Source organism: Oncorhynchus gorbuscha, linkage group LG01, assembly GCF_021184085.1.
Source record: "Oncorhynchus gorbuscha isolate QuinsamMale2020 ecotype Even-year linkage group LG01, OgorEven_v1.0, whole genome shotgun sequence".
Taxonomy (NCBI): domain Eukaryota; kingdom Metazoa; phylum Chordata; class Actinopteri; order Salmoniformes; family Salmonidae; genus Oncorhynchus; species Oncorhynchus gorbuscha.
In genome coordinates this window covers 42,480,302-42,494,867 of record NC_060173.1, presented here as the reverse complement: position 1 = coordinate 42,494,867, position 14,566 = coordinate 42,480,302, and the positions used below count along the sequence as shown (strand labels likewise).

Here is a 14,566-nt window from a genome sequence, read left to right as displayed (position 1 = left end):
TGGCACGTTGTGTTAGCTAATCCAAGTTCATCATTTTAAAAGTCTAATTGATCATTAGAAAACCTTTTTGCAATTATGTTAGCACAGCTGAAAATGGTTGTTCTGATTAAAGAAGCAATAAAACTGGCCTTCTTTAGACTACATTTACATTTACATTTAAGTCATTTAGCAGACGCTCTTATCCAGAGCGACTGGAACATCAGCATTTGTGGGTTCAATTCCAGGCTCAAAAAGGCCAGAAACAAAGACCTTTCTTCTGAAACTTGTCAGTCTCTTCTTGTTCTGAGAAATTACGGCTATTCCATGCGAGGAATTGCCAAGAAACTGAAGATCTCATACAACGCTGTGTACCACTCCCTTCACAGAACAGCGTAAACTGGCTCAAACCAGAATAGAAAGAGGAGTGGGAGGCCCAGTGCACAACTGAGCGAGAGGAAAAGTACATTAGAGTGTCTAGTTTGAGAAACAGACGCCTCACAAGACCTCAACTGGCAGCTTCATTAAAGAGTATCCGCAAACCCCAGTCTCAACGTCAACAGTGAAGAGGCGACTCCAGGATGCTGGCCTTCTAGGCAGAGTGCCTCAGTCCAGTGTGTGTTCTTTTGCCATCTTAATCTTTTCTTTTTATTGGCCAGTCTGAGATATGGCTTTTTCTTTGCAGTGGGTGCGGGACACTGTGGCTTGTAGGCCTCTCCAGGTTTCACATCCATGCATGAATCAAGCCACGTACAAGGTTTTCCTGGAAGAAAACTTGCTTCCTTCTGCTCTGACAAAGTTCCAACTCTGAGGGTTGATTTTTCCAGCAGGACAATGGTCCATGCCACACAGCCAGGACAATCAAGGTGTGGATGAAGGACCACCAGATCAAGACCCTGTCATAGCCAGCCCGATCTCCAGATGTGAACCACATTGAAAACCTCTGGAATGTGATCAATAGGAAGATGGATGGTCACAAGCCATCAAACAAAGTCGAGCTGCTTGAATTTTTGTGCCGGGAGTGGCATAAAGTCACCCAACATCAATGTGAAAGACTGGCGGAGAGCATGCCAAGACGCATGAAAGCTGTAATAGAAAATCTGAGTTTTTTCACCAAATATTGATTTCTTATTTTCTTTGCATTATTTGAGGTCTGACAACACTGCATATTTTTTCGTTATTTTAGTTTATGGAATAAAACAAAAATGTTCAATTTACCAAACACATACCTTTAAATAGTAAAATAAGAATTTTGCAGTGGTCTCTTAATTTTTTTCCAGAACTGTGTGTGTGTGTGTGTGTGTATATATATATTATATATCCACACACACACGACAGTCTTGATTGAGGCCTGTCCTCTGTGTTACCAGATGACATGCAGGAGTTCCTGACGCTAGCAGAGCGTCAGTACATAGTCAAGAATGAGCTGGACTCTCTACAGGCCCAGAAGAAGCAGAGAATCCCTGGAATCACAGAGGCTCCAGGGGTCCTAGAGGCCTGGGAAAACATCTGTGAGTCTTTACATGTGCGTGTGTGTGTTTAGGTATGTGAATAGAGTGATATACTATTAATTGGGATGTTGGGTGATTCCTCACGAAACTAGATCAAAAAAGGACTTATTTAGGGTATTTTCACTAAATGTCCATTGAAAGGTCCTTCAATAGGAATGATTGTTGACATGTACTTGACATTTGTATTTTAATGCATAATTGAAAAATTATTAATTGGAATATGTGACTCCACAATGTACTGCCAAGTCGGTGCTACGAAGCAAAAGTTGGTATCATTTGAAGCTTTATCACTTGCTCTGTAATATGAGTAGTATTGTTTGTGCGCATGTGTGCTATCTGGTTTACCTCAGCATGTTCTGTCCTCTGGTCATGATCTTGCTTAGCTAAGCTGTTCTGCAGCAGAGCAGAGCACCACCTCTGGCTCATCAGTTCAGTGCTCTCTCCGGTCTGCTCTCACTGCTCTGTGATCTGCACTGTCCCTTACATATGCTGCCAAGCTTCTGGCTATGTTAACCCCGGTTACCCGTCTGTATGCGTAATAATTATAGAGGTATTGTACAGTTCCCTGATGTTGCCCATCCATCCTGTCTCTGTGCTGTAGGTCAGAAGCTGGTGAGGGCAGGAGTGATAAAGGACATCTTCCCTCTACATGACCAGCAGAGACTGAATGACCTCGGCAGAAGGTGGTACTCTAAGAAGCAGATATGGGGACAGCCTCTCGGTAAACAACAACATACAGTAAACACACACAATATAGTTACATACTGTATTCACCCACACACTAGAGCTGGGATGATAAACAAAATGACAGACACAGACACTGCCTTCCTCCTATGTTGGTGATTTTGTTACACAACGTTCCTGTAGATGGTGCTAAAACCATAATTTGGTCAACAGCAATAGTCTATGCATTATGTTTATTCTTGCTATGAAAGTATCTGCCTGTCCCTGTTTTGCTGTTGGCTGCTGACTCTCATGCCCATCTCCCCACTGTGAGGTCATCAATCGACAAGATAATTGGAAAAAAACATACTTACGTTATTTCATAATATACATAATTTAAAACGGCCAAGTTCTATTCATAACGGTATTCAGTTGGTAAGAGACAGACATTCTGTAAATACTAAAAATAGATTGTCCACCATCTATGCGTTATCCAGACAGAAAAGAGAAATAGGCAAAAAAAATGAATTAGAGCAATAAAGAAATTGAATTAATTAACTTAGCAAACCAAAAACATTTCAATATAAATTCAAACCATTTAAATACATAGAAATGTGGGACTATAGTAGATGAATAATCAATATTTTTTAGATTGAGTATTTATTGGGTCATTGTTGGTATATTATGTATGTTTGTAATAGTGTGTTATATGTGAAAATGTGTTCGTATTATAAATTGTATTTGAATGTTTACGGATTCTTGGAAGATTAGTCCAAATGGGGACTAAAAGATCCAAATCAAATCCCCACTGTGAGGAGGTAGAGATGCATATGACCTTTGCTCAAAATGATAATGTGAGAAAAATACCGTTTTCAAAGCAACTCATGTTGTTCTAGTTACAGAAAGGAGAGTCACAGATTTCTGTGAGTAGATCATGCATTTCTCACCTCTTAATATTGAGTTCATGGTACGACTTTACAAGTGGAACTGTAGCTTAGGCATAGCGGTGAAAGGTTTTTGTAGGACATTAGACGACATTTACCGAGCCTACATTTACTGAGCTTACATGGCTATATAGCAACAATATCATATTTAGCGTTAGCAATCTCGCTAAATGTTTTGAGTTCCCACTTCCTCAGGTGGTGAATAATACAGCCATGAGGCCAATATGCAAAGATGTTGTCAAATTCTCTGAAGAATTTTGACAGGTTGCACATCAAAATCTCAAATCATATATTTCCTGGATAAGTTCAATGAAATAGCTTACTGTTTTAATCATATGCTACCATCTCTGTTGTTTTACCTGGCACTGACCACTAATGTAAAGTAACTGTCCATTGACATTTTTTTTATTATTGTTGTATATTGTTGTTATTGGGCAAAAAAGTTACATTCGCGATATGACTTTTTGCCCATATCACCTAGCCCATCCCGGATGTTTTTTGTTGTAATTTATTGCTGATTTATCATTATCGCAAAAAATGTGTGAATTTATTGTGATATTAATTTTCTATCCATATCGCCCGGCTCTAACAAACATTTGCTCCTTTGTCCTGCTAATGATCGCTCTCTTCCTGTGCAGATGCAATACAATCATATTTTGGAAGTACCGTGGCGTTTTACTTCAGTTTTCTAGACTTCTACACCTGGGCCCTGGTTCCCCCTGCCTTCCTGGGCCTTGTCCTGACCTTTCTGCTGCCTGGAGGTGGTGGGGTGGTGAAGGAGCAGGCCGGGGAGGGGGTGATGGAGGAGGACGACGATGGCCCCTCGGTCAGCGGTCACATGGTACAGGCTGTATTCAGCATGCTGTGGTCCACGCTGTTCATCGAATTGTGGAAGCGCCGGAGCTCCTCCCTCTCCCACCGCTGGGGCACACTGAACCTGGCCGAGCGCTTCGCCGGGCCCCGTCCTGGCTTCCACGGTACCCTGGGGCTCAACCCTGAAACAGGCCGTCTGGAGCCCCTGTTCCCGGAGTGGCAGAGGCAGCTGCGTGTGGGCCTGGTGTCGTTGCCCCTAGTGGGGCTGTTAATGGGACTGGTGGTGCTGGGAATGACTTGCTTCTACCACGGAGAGGCCCTGGTACAGGGCTTCCATCAGGACAGCGGCTCCCTGTTCTCTGGAGTTCTGCTCTACATGCCCTCCATGGCCCACATTGTCTACACCAACATGCTGGGGAATGTGTACCACGCTGTGGCCATGCAACTCACCGAGTGGGGTGAGAGAGAGAGCACTGGGGAGGGAGATGGGTTAGAGATGATAGAGAAGGGTTATAAAAGAGGGGGAGAAAATAAATGTGAGGTTGATGAATAATTGCAGTAGGGGTTAGAATGTTTGGGAACACAGAGCTAAGTTCAAAGAGCAGAGAGTCATATAATAATAGAGAATGCATTTGGATGCAAAGTATCACAGTTTGTGTGTGATAAGTGATAAGTCCACTGAAAATCTTTCTGATTTACCCACATAGAAAACCACAGAGAGGAGTCCTCCTTCCAGAACCATCATACCACCAAAGTCCTCCTGGTCAGTGTTCCTTCCCCATCTGTCAGTCTATCATCCTCCTCCTCCCAGGAGAAAGGTAGCATAGCTGTTAAAAGCATTCGGCCAGTAAACGAAAGGTAGCTGGATCGAATCCCAGAGCCGACTAAGTGCTACATCTGTTGTTGTGCCCTTGAGCAAGGGATTTAGCCTGTAAGTTGCTCTGGATAGGCGCTTCTGGTAAATGACAAATATTTAAAAAAATGGTGCAGAGCTAAATGTATTGTGATACAGATAAGAGTACTGTGCATATAGTATCAGCTGTTTTTTTATAAACAGATGTGGGAGGCAAATCAGATACAGGATCTGTAGTCATGCCTCCAGAGATATTAATTGAAGCCAACATCTCCCCAACATCTTCTACTTTTCAGTTTACTTTCTTCAACAACTTTGCTGTGCTCTTCCACATTGCCTTTTACAAACAGGACCTACCACTGCTACGCAAGGTAAGAGATTTCAGCTGGGCAGCACTGTTTGTCTATGGCCGGAGGAAAAGTTATACAATGTGGAAATACCTAATTTTAAAGGGTAGATGGATCTCAAATAGATTTTCTTGAGCTCTACAACAGAGCAGATCACATTCTCTCTGTGCACTGTCTGTAGTAATTGATCCCAGAGAGAGTGTGTATGCAGTATGTAACTATTTATGTTTGTTTACTATCGATTTCTGCCCAGAGGCTTGCCTCTATGCTAATTGGGAACCAGCTGGTAAACCAGTGTACAGAGGTCGTAGTGCCGTTTATAGTCGACCGCTTCCTTAGTGCTCCCCATAAGAAAGAGCAGGAGGACGACCTAGAGATGGACAAACTCAGAGCCCAGAGAAGCCTTCCCCCTTATCCAGTAAGTCCATGTAAAATGTGTATTTTTTTCTTCTTTTGTATTTCTCTTCATTGTGCTCGCCTGCCTTGGTTTCTTTGCATCTGTGCCATAAGGGATAGAATCAGGGTTGGGTGCATTTGCATATGTACTGTATGTTTGGTGTATATTTGTTTTGGTGTTATTGCGTCTGTTGCTACGTTGCAGGGCCTGTTTGCGGAGTACATTGAATTGCTGCTGCAGTTTGGGTATTTGAGTCTGTTCTCCTGTGTGTACCCGCTCACCGCCGTCCTCCTGCTTCTCAACAACATCACAGAGATCCGAGGGGATGCCTACAAGATCTGCAAACTGTTCCGGAAGCCATTCTCTGCCCCAGTGTCCAATATGGGGGTGTGGCAGGTCAGGAGGGTTTTGGGGCGATGTGAGAATTTGAACAAACAGAGAGGGCATTTTTAATGCAGACAGAAATGTTATGAAGCTAAATCTGGTAAATAAGTAGATGTGAGCAACGTGCAGTGGTCAATGTTATTTCCTTATCAGTGCCCATCTATGTCCCTATGCACATGTCTGTATTTGCGCCTGTCCTTGTATGTACCTGTAACCATATTACTGTATACCTGTGTGTATGTTTCAGACAGCGTTTGAGGTTCTGGGCTTTGTCTCAGTCATGTCTAACTGCTGGCTGCTACTGCTGTCCCCTCGCGTCCAGGAGTTCTGTCTGGAGGGAGGGATCATACTGGGAGCCATCCTGGTGGAGGTACAGTATGAGGGGGGAGTTAGGGAGCCATCCTGGTGGAAGAACATCATACTGGGAGCCATCCTGGTGGAGGTACAGTATGAGGGAGGGGAGTTAGGTTTGGGGAGCCATCCTGGTGGAGGTACAGTATGAGGGAGGGGAGTTAGGTTTGGGGAGCCATCCTGGTGGAGGTACAGTATGAGGGAGGGGAGTTAGGTTTGGGGAGCCATCCTGGTGGAGGTACAGTATGAGGGAGGGGAGTTAGGTTTGGGGAGCCATCCTGGTGGAGGAGGGACAGTAGGTTTGGGGAGCCATCCTGGTGGGGAGTTAGGTTTGGGGAGCCATCCTGGTGGAGGTACAGTATGAGGGAGGGGAGTTAGGTTTGGGGAGCCATCCTGGTGGAGGTACAGTATGAGGGAGGAGAGTTAGGTTTGGGGATCCATCCTGGTGGAGGTACAGTATGAGGGAGGAGAGTTAGGTTTGGGGAGCCTTCCTGGTGGAGGTACAGTATCTTGTTCATAACAGTACATGGTTCATAACAATTGTCTTATTTACAGAATGTTAGTGTCATTATCTGCCCAACCAACATAGGTGAGTGTAGCCTAGTGGTTAAGAGCATTGGGCCAGTAACCGACAGGTTGCTGGGAAGAATCCCCAAGCAGACTAGGTGAAAAATCTGCCGATGTGCCCTTGAGCAAGGCACATAACCCTAATTGCTCCTGTAAGTTGCTCTGGATAAGAGCATCTGCTTAATGACTAAAATGTGTTTGTTAGCATGTCCTGATCCTGGTCAAGATGGTTCTAGCCTTTATGATCCCAGATGAGCCTGACTGGGTCAGAATCAAGAGGGAACAGATCGAGTTTAACTCTATGCAAGCTCTAGGGCAGCAGGTAAGAATGACCTAATCAAGAATAATCACTAATAATATAGAAAATCCCTGCCAGTTACTGGAACAAACTGGCATCTGACAATCAAACATCTCCTTTTGACTCCTACAGAAGCTATGAAGCCCCTGTGGGAGAGTGAGTGTCCTGTTGCTCTTCAAGTGGTGGTCTGGACTATGGGGCTCGTTAGAATTAGCTGCCATAACGAGGGCGGACAGGAGCATATAAAGACACGTCTGTTTGGCCTGTGAACCTAAACCCTGGAGTCAGCCAGTCTGAGAAGCTCTCTCAGTATCTCCCTCTGAAGGACTCCCTCTCCAGGCATAAATACATTCCAGAAAGGAAACACCAGGTATTCGTTTAACCATTTATTAGAGAATATGAACAGTACAATAGGTCATGGCAATAGGTTCCGCTCCTTCAGGGTAGCTCACTGTCAGAGCAAAGCGTCAACATATAATAACTATGGGTATACCAATCCACCCGCAGGAAGGAAAACAGAACCAAACAGGTGGAGGTTGGGGTGGTGGAGGTTTTGGTGGTGGTTTGTAGCAAGAAAAACAAATGCATACTAGCAGTAGCAGCAAGCGACAGAGGATGTGTGAGCAGAACCTGGTCAGCTTAAATAGACCGCCATATTAAGGTAGGAAGTGTTGTTAGCATCTGGTTGGTGCAGTCTCAGCTGATGCAGAAACTCAGGTTTTCATTCTGAACCTGCTTTGCTTTATAAGGCATGTAAGATACTAGAGGCAGGGGCCATGGACTGAAGCGGTGTAGCTTTGCAGCTTCAGTTTATGTGTCAGATTTCTTGAAATACTGGGTAGCTTTGGACTTTGTCTGGCACATACTATGCACGTTTTTAATTGGCTATATATATATTTTTCTTCCAGTGTTTTACGTACTTTCACATAATGACTGTTACATTGTACACTTCACGCACATTAAACCTAAAATCAAATGATAAATTATTTGAAGATTTTACAAAATGTTAAAACATAAGGAGTAATGATTAACTTGATTTTGGGATACATACTATATTCATATGCATCTTTTAAAATGGAATATGTGGATGATGTGTTGGATTGAGTGGAGATGGTTATGTTCAGCCAAATAAAATCATCACACTTCACTGTAGGCTATTTCTCTTTCTTGCTCTAGTTGGAAAAAGACTAAGTTTCATTTGTGCATTTCTATCATTTGACCTTCTAAAAGAGAAAAATGCAAGGTTACGTAACCCTGGTTCTATGTTAATATGAGTTGAGGTCACTCATTTCTGGGGTAACACCTACTTTATGGGTGTGGTCAATTCCAATTCCACCATCCTTGCTGATTAACCTATGCAATCCCTTGTGCAATTATCACTTCCCTTTCTAGTGGAAGCCATAAGAAACTGCAATCTGGGTCCTATCTATTTGTATTTCCCATAGGCTAGCACTGAAATGGCCTGTGACCTAAAAACAAAACACACATTCTGGATGGATTTTCGCCTGCCATATCAGTTCTTTTATACTCAAACATGTGACATTATTTTAGCCGTTTTAGAAACTTCAGAGTGTTTTCTATCCAATGCTACCAATTATATGCATATCCTAGCTTCTGGGCCCGAGTAACAGGCAGTTTACTTTGGGCATGTCAGTCATCCGAAATTCCGAACAAAAAAACTGTTTTGTCTCCAAAACAGGTTAAACCATTCCCATGATGCAGCCATATTTCTGGTGGAAGAGCTCCGAAACCATCACGATTATATTAACCTCCACTCCTCCAAAGGATAAAATTGGCCTGTTGACGCTTCGAAAACACCGACAGCGTCTTGGCATTTTGATACACCAGAATTACATGAATTTCCAATGAAACGCTGCTTTTGCGTTGCAGAGGCAGTTGCAGTGTGTAGGGTGTGGTGCATACCTTGGATTTATCAAACGTATTCGTCAAACTGTATGCGTAGACGGATTGGCAGAAATGGTAGCAGAAGTTTAATGATACACTTGTTGCATACACTGTCAATCCGGCAAATGACATTTCTATCAGCTGTGCAATGATTTGCGTTGTTAATTGATTTTGGGCCGCTTCCATAACGCCCATGATGCCCTGCTCTACAAGTCACAGCAAGTAGTGCCACACACACACCCCTCCAAGACCCACACACGAGCCAGCCAGTGTGCTGTATCATATCATCATTAATGACACTGGATGAATCTTCTACGGGACCAAAAGTGTGAACGTGTTGTAGGCTAAATGTCCATGCCAAGTTTCGGTTCCAACGGGTCATTGCTGTATCCTACAGAAAATGTAATCTTGGTTGTCAAAAAGTTATAAAATAAAGCATTCACACGCGGGTATAAATTACTACTAAAGGACAAAGACACACGCGAGCAGTGGTGTAAAGTAGTTAAGTAAAACGTATGTACTTTTTACTCCATACATTTTCCCTGACACCCAAAAGTACTCGTTACATTTTGAATGGTTAGCAGGACAGAAAATTGTCTAATTCACACACTTATCAAGAGAATATCCCTGGTCATCCCTACTACCTCTGATCTAGCAGACTCACCAAACACATGCTTCGTTCCTAAATAAGTTAGTGTTGGACTGTGCCCCTGGTTTTCCGTAAATAAAAATAATAAATACAATTGTGCTGTCTGGTTTGCTTAATGGGAAATTTGAAATTATTTATACTTTTACTTTTGATACTTACGTATATTTAATACCAAATACTTTTACTCAAGAAGGGTTTTACTGGGTAACTCACTTTTACTTGAGTCATTTCTATTAAGGTATCTTTACTTTTAATGACAACTGGTTACTTTTCCCACCACTGCGCGCGAGTAATGAGTCAACAGTTGAGTCATTTACTTCATGACATCATAGCCTGATGCGCTCCCGTCGGTGAATTCAACATCAAATGCGCTGCTTTCATGACTCCCGTTTACAGCCTGCACAGCGGAGGGAAAGTGTACGGACATGCCACAGTCCTAGCTAGGCTACTAAAATGTTGCAGTCTGGCTTCGGTTTTTAAAGCTTGACAATTAATACTACCACCCCCAAAAAAAAAACACCATGCGAAGGAGAAACATGTAAGCCTAATACAACATTTGATACAACATTTGAGCAGTAGCCTAGGCTGGCTACTCAACTACAAGACATTGATTGCGTCACACAGCAATGCTGCACTCAATCGCACCGGTGATCTATGATCCAAGCGCGTTTAAAAAAATAAAATAAGTTATTTGGAGTTATTAAATACTTTGATTATGGTTACAGCATATTATGCACATCTGCAGGCATAGCAGCAAAGGTTGGACAAAATTGGAAAAAGGGGCGGATCCTCAAGAGGTTTCAACACATTTCTCTTAAAACTGCATTGTTGTTTTAGGGCTTGTAAGTAAGCATTTTCCTGTATGGTCTACACCTGTTGTATTCGGCGCATGGCAAATATAATTGGATTGATTTGATTTTAAGAACAATAACTAATTTAACTAATTAATTCAGTGTAACATCGTGGCAACTCTTGTGCTCTGCTATTGCACAATTCCAATTTGTAAATGGGTCACAAATAAAGCTATCCCCAGTAAAATTGTAGCACAACTCATGAGCCCACCTCCTGCACTGCTCACACCTAATCCAGTCCCCACCTGTGACTGAAAACAGGGGGAGAGAAGCCAATGGAAAAACTCTTAAAAAACATACCTAGCCATCTAGCTATATGACATAAAATGCTGTGTAAAATAGATAAAAGGCTATAAAGTAGCATTAACTGTAAAGCTGTCACTAGTGAAAACATTTACAACTGCAATGAGTTCCATTTTCTTTTTTTTGTGTATTTTACCTCAGGCGATCTGGTAGTAAGGTCGCTAGTTGCACTCCTAGCAGCTTATGCTAACTAGCTAGCTGGTTATCATTTACTGGTAGTGAAGTTGCAAGTTAGCATAAACTAGCATTAACTGGGCTAGTCATTGTCAAAACAATGTTTTAAAATAACTAGGCAAGTCAGTTAAGAACAAATTCTTATTGACAATGACGGCCTACCGGGGAACAGTGGATTAACTGCCTTGTTCAGGGGCAGAATGACAGATTTTTACCTTGTCAGCTCAGGGATTTGATCCAGCAACCTTTCAGTTACTGGCCCAACACTAACCACTAGGCTACCTGCCTAAATGACAGGTAGAAACACATTCATAACGTTAAAGGGTAACTCAGTTGTGCACCGGGGCCTCCCACCCCCTTTCTTGTTAGGCCAGTTTGTGCCGTTCTGTGAAGAGAGTAGTACACAGCGTTGTTCCAGATCTTCAGTCTCTTGGCAATTTCTCGCATGGAATAGCCTTCATTTCTCAGAACAAGAATAGACTGACTAGTTTCAGAAGAAATGTCTTTGTTTCTGCCCATTTTGAGCTTGTAATCGAACCCACAAATGCTGATGCTCCAGATACTCAACTAGTCTAAAGAAGGCCATTTCTTCTTTAAATCAGAACCGTTTTCAGCTGTGTTAACATAATTGCAATAGGGTTTTCTAATAATCAATTAGCCTTTCAAAATGATAAACTCAGATAAGCTAACACAAACGTGCCATTGGAACACAGGAGTGATGGTTGCAGATTATGGGCCTCTGTACGCCTCTGTAGATATTCCATAAAACAATCAGCCGTTCAGCTACAATAGTCATTTACAACAGTAACAATGTCTACACTGTATTTATGATCAATTTGATGTTATTTTAATGGACAACAAACATGCTTTTCTTTCAAAATCAAGGCCATTTAAGTGACCCCAAACTTTTGAACAGTATATAGATCTAACTTCATTGGAATATATCTCCAACTTTTTCAACATTTCAAAACATTTGATCAACTTACCAAAGATATTTGTTTAAATATCTCCAAAAGTTGTGATGACACAGAGGACATTTATTGTTGTTGAGTAAGAGCAGTGGCAGTCAGGGAAAGTGTTGGGGAAATAATTTGGTGACATATTGTGGTCAAACAAACTATGTCTGGCCCACAAATTCATTGTGTTTTTTAAATATGGCCTGTAGGCTGATTGAGTTTGACGGACTAGGAGTAACCCGGGTCAAGGTATAGCCACAAGTGGTGAAACTGACATGCTGACCACATCGCTCACATTACGTGCGCAAGCGTTGTAAAATACATGTTATTCAATCATTTAATCCAAACAGCTCACGTGCGTCAAAGAGCATCTGCACAGCCAGGCACTAAAATAGAACTTGGTTCTGTTTTTGATGCGCTGCAAGTCCCGCCTCCATCTCCTTATTGTTTTTCAGGAGCATGTACCCACGTGGGTGATTGAAAGATGAAATTAGGTCCACACTCCAGTCGGTGGTGGTAATGCACCTTAAAGTTGATTGCCAACCGCCATATAAAGTCCAAAGGACTGAAGGAGGAGAGATTACTAGAAACAAACTCGGTTGACCCTTTTATCGGTGGATTCATTGTTGGAGTTGAGGACCTTGTGCATTTCAGGTAAAATAACAACCCAATGTATAACTAGCAACATCAACGTAGCTAGCTAAATTGCCTTGAATGTTTCATGCATTTCGACCTGTACCCAAATTAATATAGTTGGTTCAGAGATCGTTTTGATATTTCAACCTGTGTGTCCTGATCGTGTCTGGTGTGGATGGACAGCGGCTGTGAAATAGTCTTAAGCACAGTTCCAGTATGGGACTGTCTGCTTGGTCACTATACTGGATACCGCTAAAACAGACAGGGCGCGCAATGTGAATATAGGACTGGAGATTAGTGTGTATAACACACTCCCTCCTAACAGCAACCTATCAGAGGGAGGCTTCCCTCGTCGCATTGCTCCAACACCCATGTATACAGTCATGCCCACACTGGGGAGGCTAGACATTAGGGGAGGCTGCTGAGTGGTGAATGGCTCACAATGGCTGGAATGGAGTAAATGGAATGGTTTTCATGTGTTTGATACCATTCTACTCCATTCCAGCCATTATTATGAACCTTCCTCTCCGCAGCCTCCACTGCTAGACATCCATACAAAAGACAGTGGACCGGAATAGAACCCAAGCAGGGGTCTGCGGCTGTAACCACTGTACCATATAAGCCACTCTGTCTAGCATGAGTCCAACACAGGAACAGAGCAGGGTGATCTGTTACAGAGACATTAACTTAGGAAGTACACACATTACTAGCAGCAAAGTGAAGAGTGCCTGCTGTCTCCAACAGTCTGGAACTAGCCCATTAGATGAAGGGTGCGAACGAGCCCTATCGGTTGTGTGTCATCAGTGCAGTCAAATTCCTCTTGTAGCATAGAATGGAAATGACATTGCAGGACAGTTAACCAAGTGGATGGGGAACTAGTTAGCTAGGAGATTGTACGAGCCTAGCTGATCCTAGAAGGCTATTCCCATGACGCTATGCTCATGCAGGGTGACAGCCGAGAGAGGGAAAAACATCCACTCTAAAGTGTGGCGAAGGAAACCAATTCAGGGTACAAGGATTAGGCGAGAGATACAATAGCATTGTTGGCTTAAGACAAAAGGTAGTTGTCGGGGGCCTAGTCCGACAGGACCTGCCCCCAGTCCGACAGGACCTGCCCCCTTCACCTTCTTCAGGAACTGAGAAGTAGCGTGAACACATACTTCATGTTCCCTGGCTCTAATAAAGGACGCAGCACCATCCTCTAGTAATGGAGCCAAGTTGCCAAAAGGCAAAAATGCACAAACGCATAATAGGATACCAGACTGATGCTTAATGTTCCCAAGCTACCACAGTCCATCACCGGTGGGGAGACTGCACATGCATGAAAATCTTCCCCAGCCTGTAAGGATGTCCTAAGTGACGAGGAATCTCGCTCACCTGAGGGACCGATGACCTCTAGTGGCGCAACGAGGAATCTCTTTTTTGTTGCTCTGTGCTCTTGGCCAGGTGCCTGGATGCAACAGGAATGGCGCTTGATGGCAACTGGTGTTCTGTCGTCCTGTTCCTCTTGGAACTAAGCAGGATGGAGGGATGGCAAACACGTCAACATCCTGCCCCGGTTGGAACAATGTAGCCGGTGGAGAGCTATAACTGGGGTGGCACTCAGGGGGGTGAAGTGCAGCTCTTAATAATATTACTGTTGTTACAAAACCAATAACTAGCCTACTGATTTTTGCTGCTCTCATTATGTCTAGGAGTCTTAGACATAGCTACATGGTCTGTGGCCTGATTTGATGTATGCATAAACGTATGTGACCAGGTGTTGAATGCATGTACCTGGGAGACAGCAACCTTACCTTAGGTCCAGCTGAGTCATGACTCCCATGGTCAGCCAGTCCAAGGTCATTATTATTTGTTCAGATGATGACGAAACAGAAATATATACACAAAGGCATGCCAAAAAGTAAAGGTAATACAAAATAAACAAAGGCAGGCTGAGTGGCTTCCTGCCACCTCTCACATAATCCACCTGATTGCTTCCACCTGTC

General features: G+C 43.1%; 1 protein-coding gene and 1 long non-coding RNA gene across 2 annotated transcripts in view; one reads left to right on the top strand and one right to left on the bottom strand.

The window, feature by feature from the left end:
• The window catches only part of LOC124037996 (anoctamin-10-like), a 22,242-nt gene extending 13,997 nt beyond the window's left edge, over positions 1-8,245 (top strand). Inside the window, exons 4-13 of the mRNA XM_046353336.1 lie at positions 1,347-1,487; positions 2,089-2,208; positions 3,733-4,365; positions 4,615-4,670; positions 5,057-5,131; positions 5,361-5,525; positions 5,709-5,900; positions 6,136-6,258; positions 7,012-7,128; positions 7,237-8,245. Coding sequence (XP_046209292.1) covers positions 1,347-1,487; positions 2,089-2,208; positions 3,733-4,365; positions 4,615-4,670; positions 5,057-5,131; positions 5,361-5,525; positions 5,709-5,900; positions 6,136-6,258; positions 7,012-7,128; positions 7,237-7,245 — 1,631 coding nt within the window. The 3' untranslated portion in view covers positions 7,246-8,245. The remainder of the gene's footprint in view (positions 1-1,346; positions 1,488-2,088; positions 2,209-3,732; positions 4,366-4,614; positions 4,671-5,056; positions 5,132-5,360; positions 5,526-5,708; positions 5,901-6,135; positions 6,259-7,011; positions 7,129-7,236) is intronic.
• LOC124038007 overlaps positions 1-14,566 on the bottom strand; it is a 17,437-nt gene extending 2,871 nt beyond the window's left edge. The window contains exons 1-2 of the long non-coding RNA XR_006839286.1: positions 14,375-14,566; positions 13,956-14,091 (exon numbers count right to left, since the gene is read on the bottom strand). This is a non-coding gene — a long non-coding RNA (uncharacterized LOC124038007). The remainder of the gene's footprint in view (positions 1-13,955; positions 14,092-14,374) is intronic.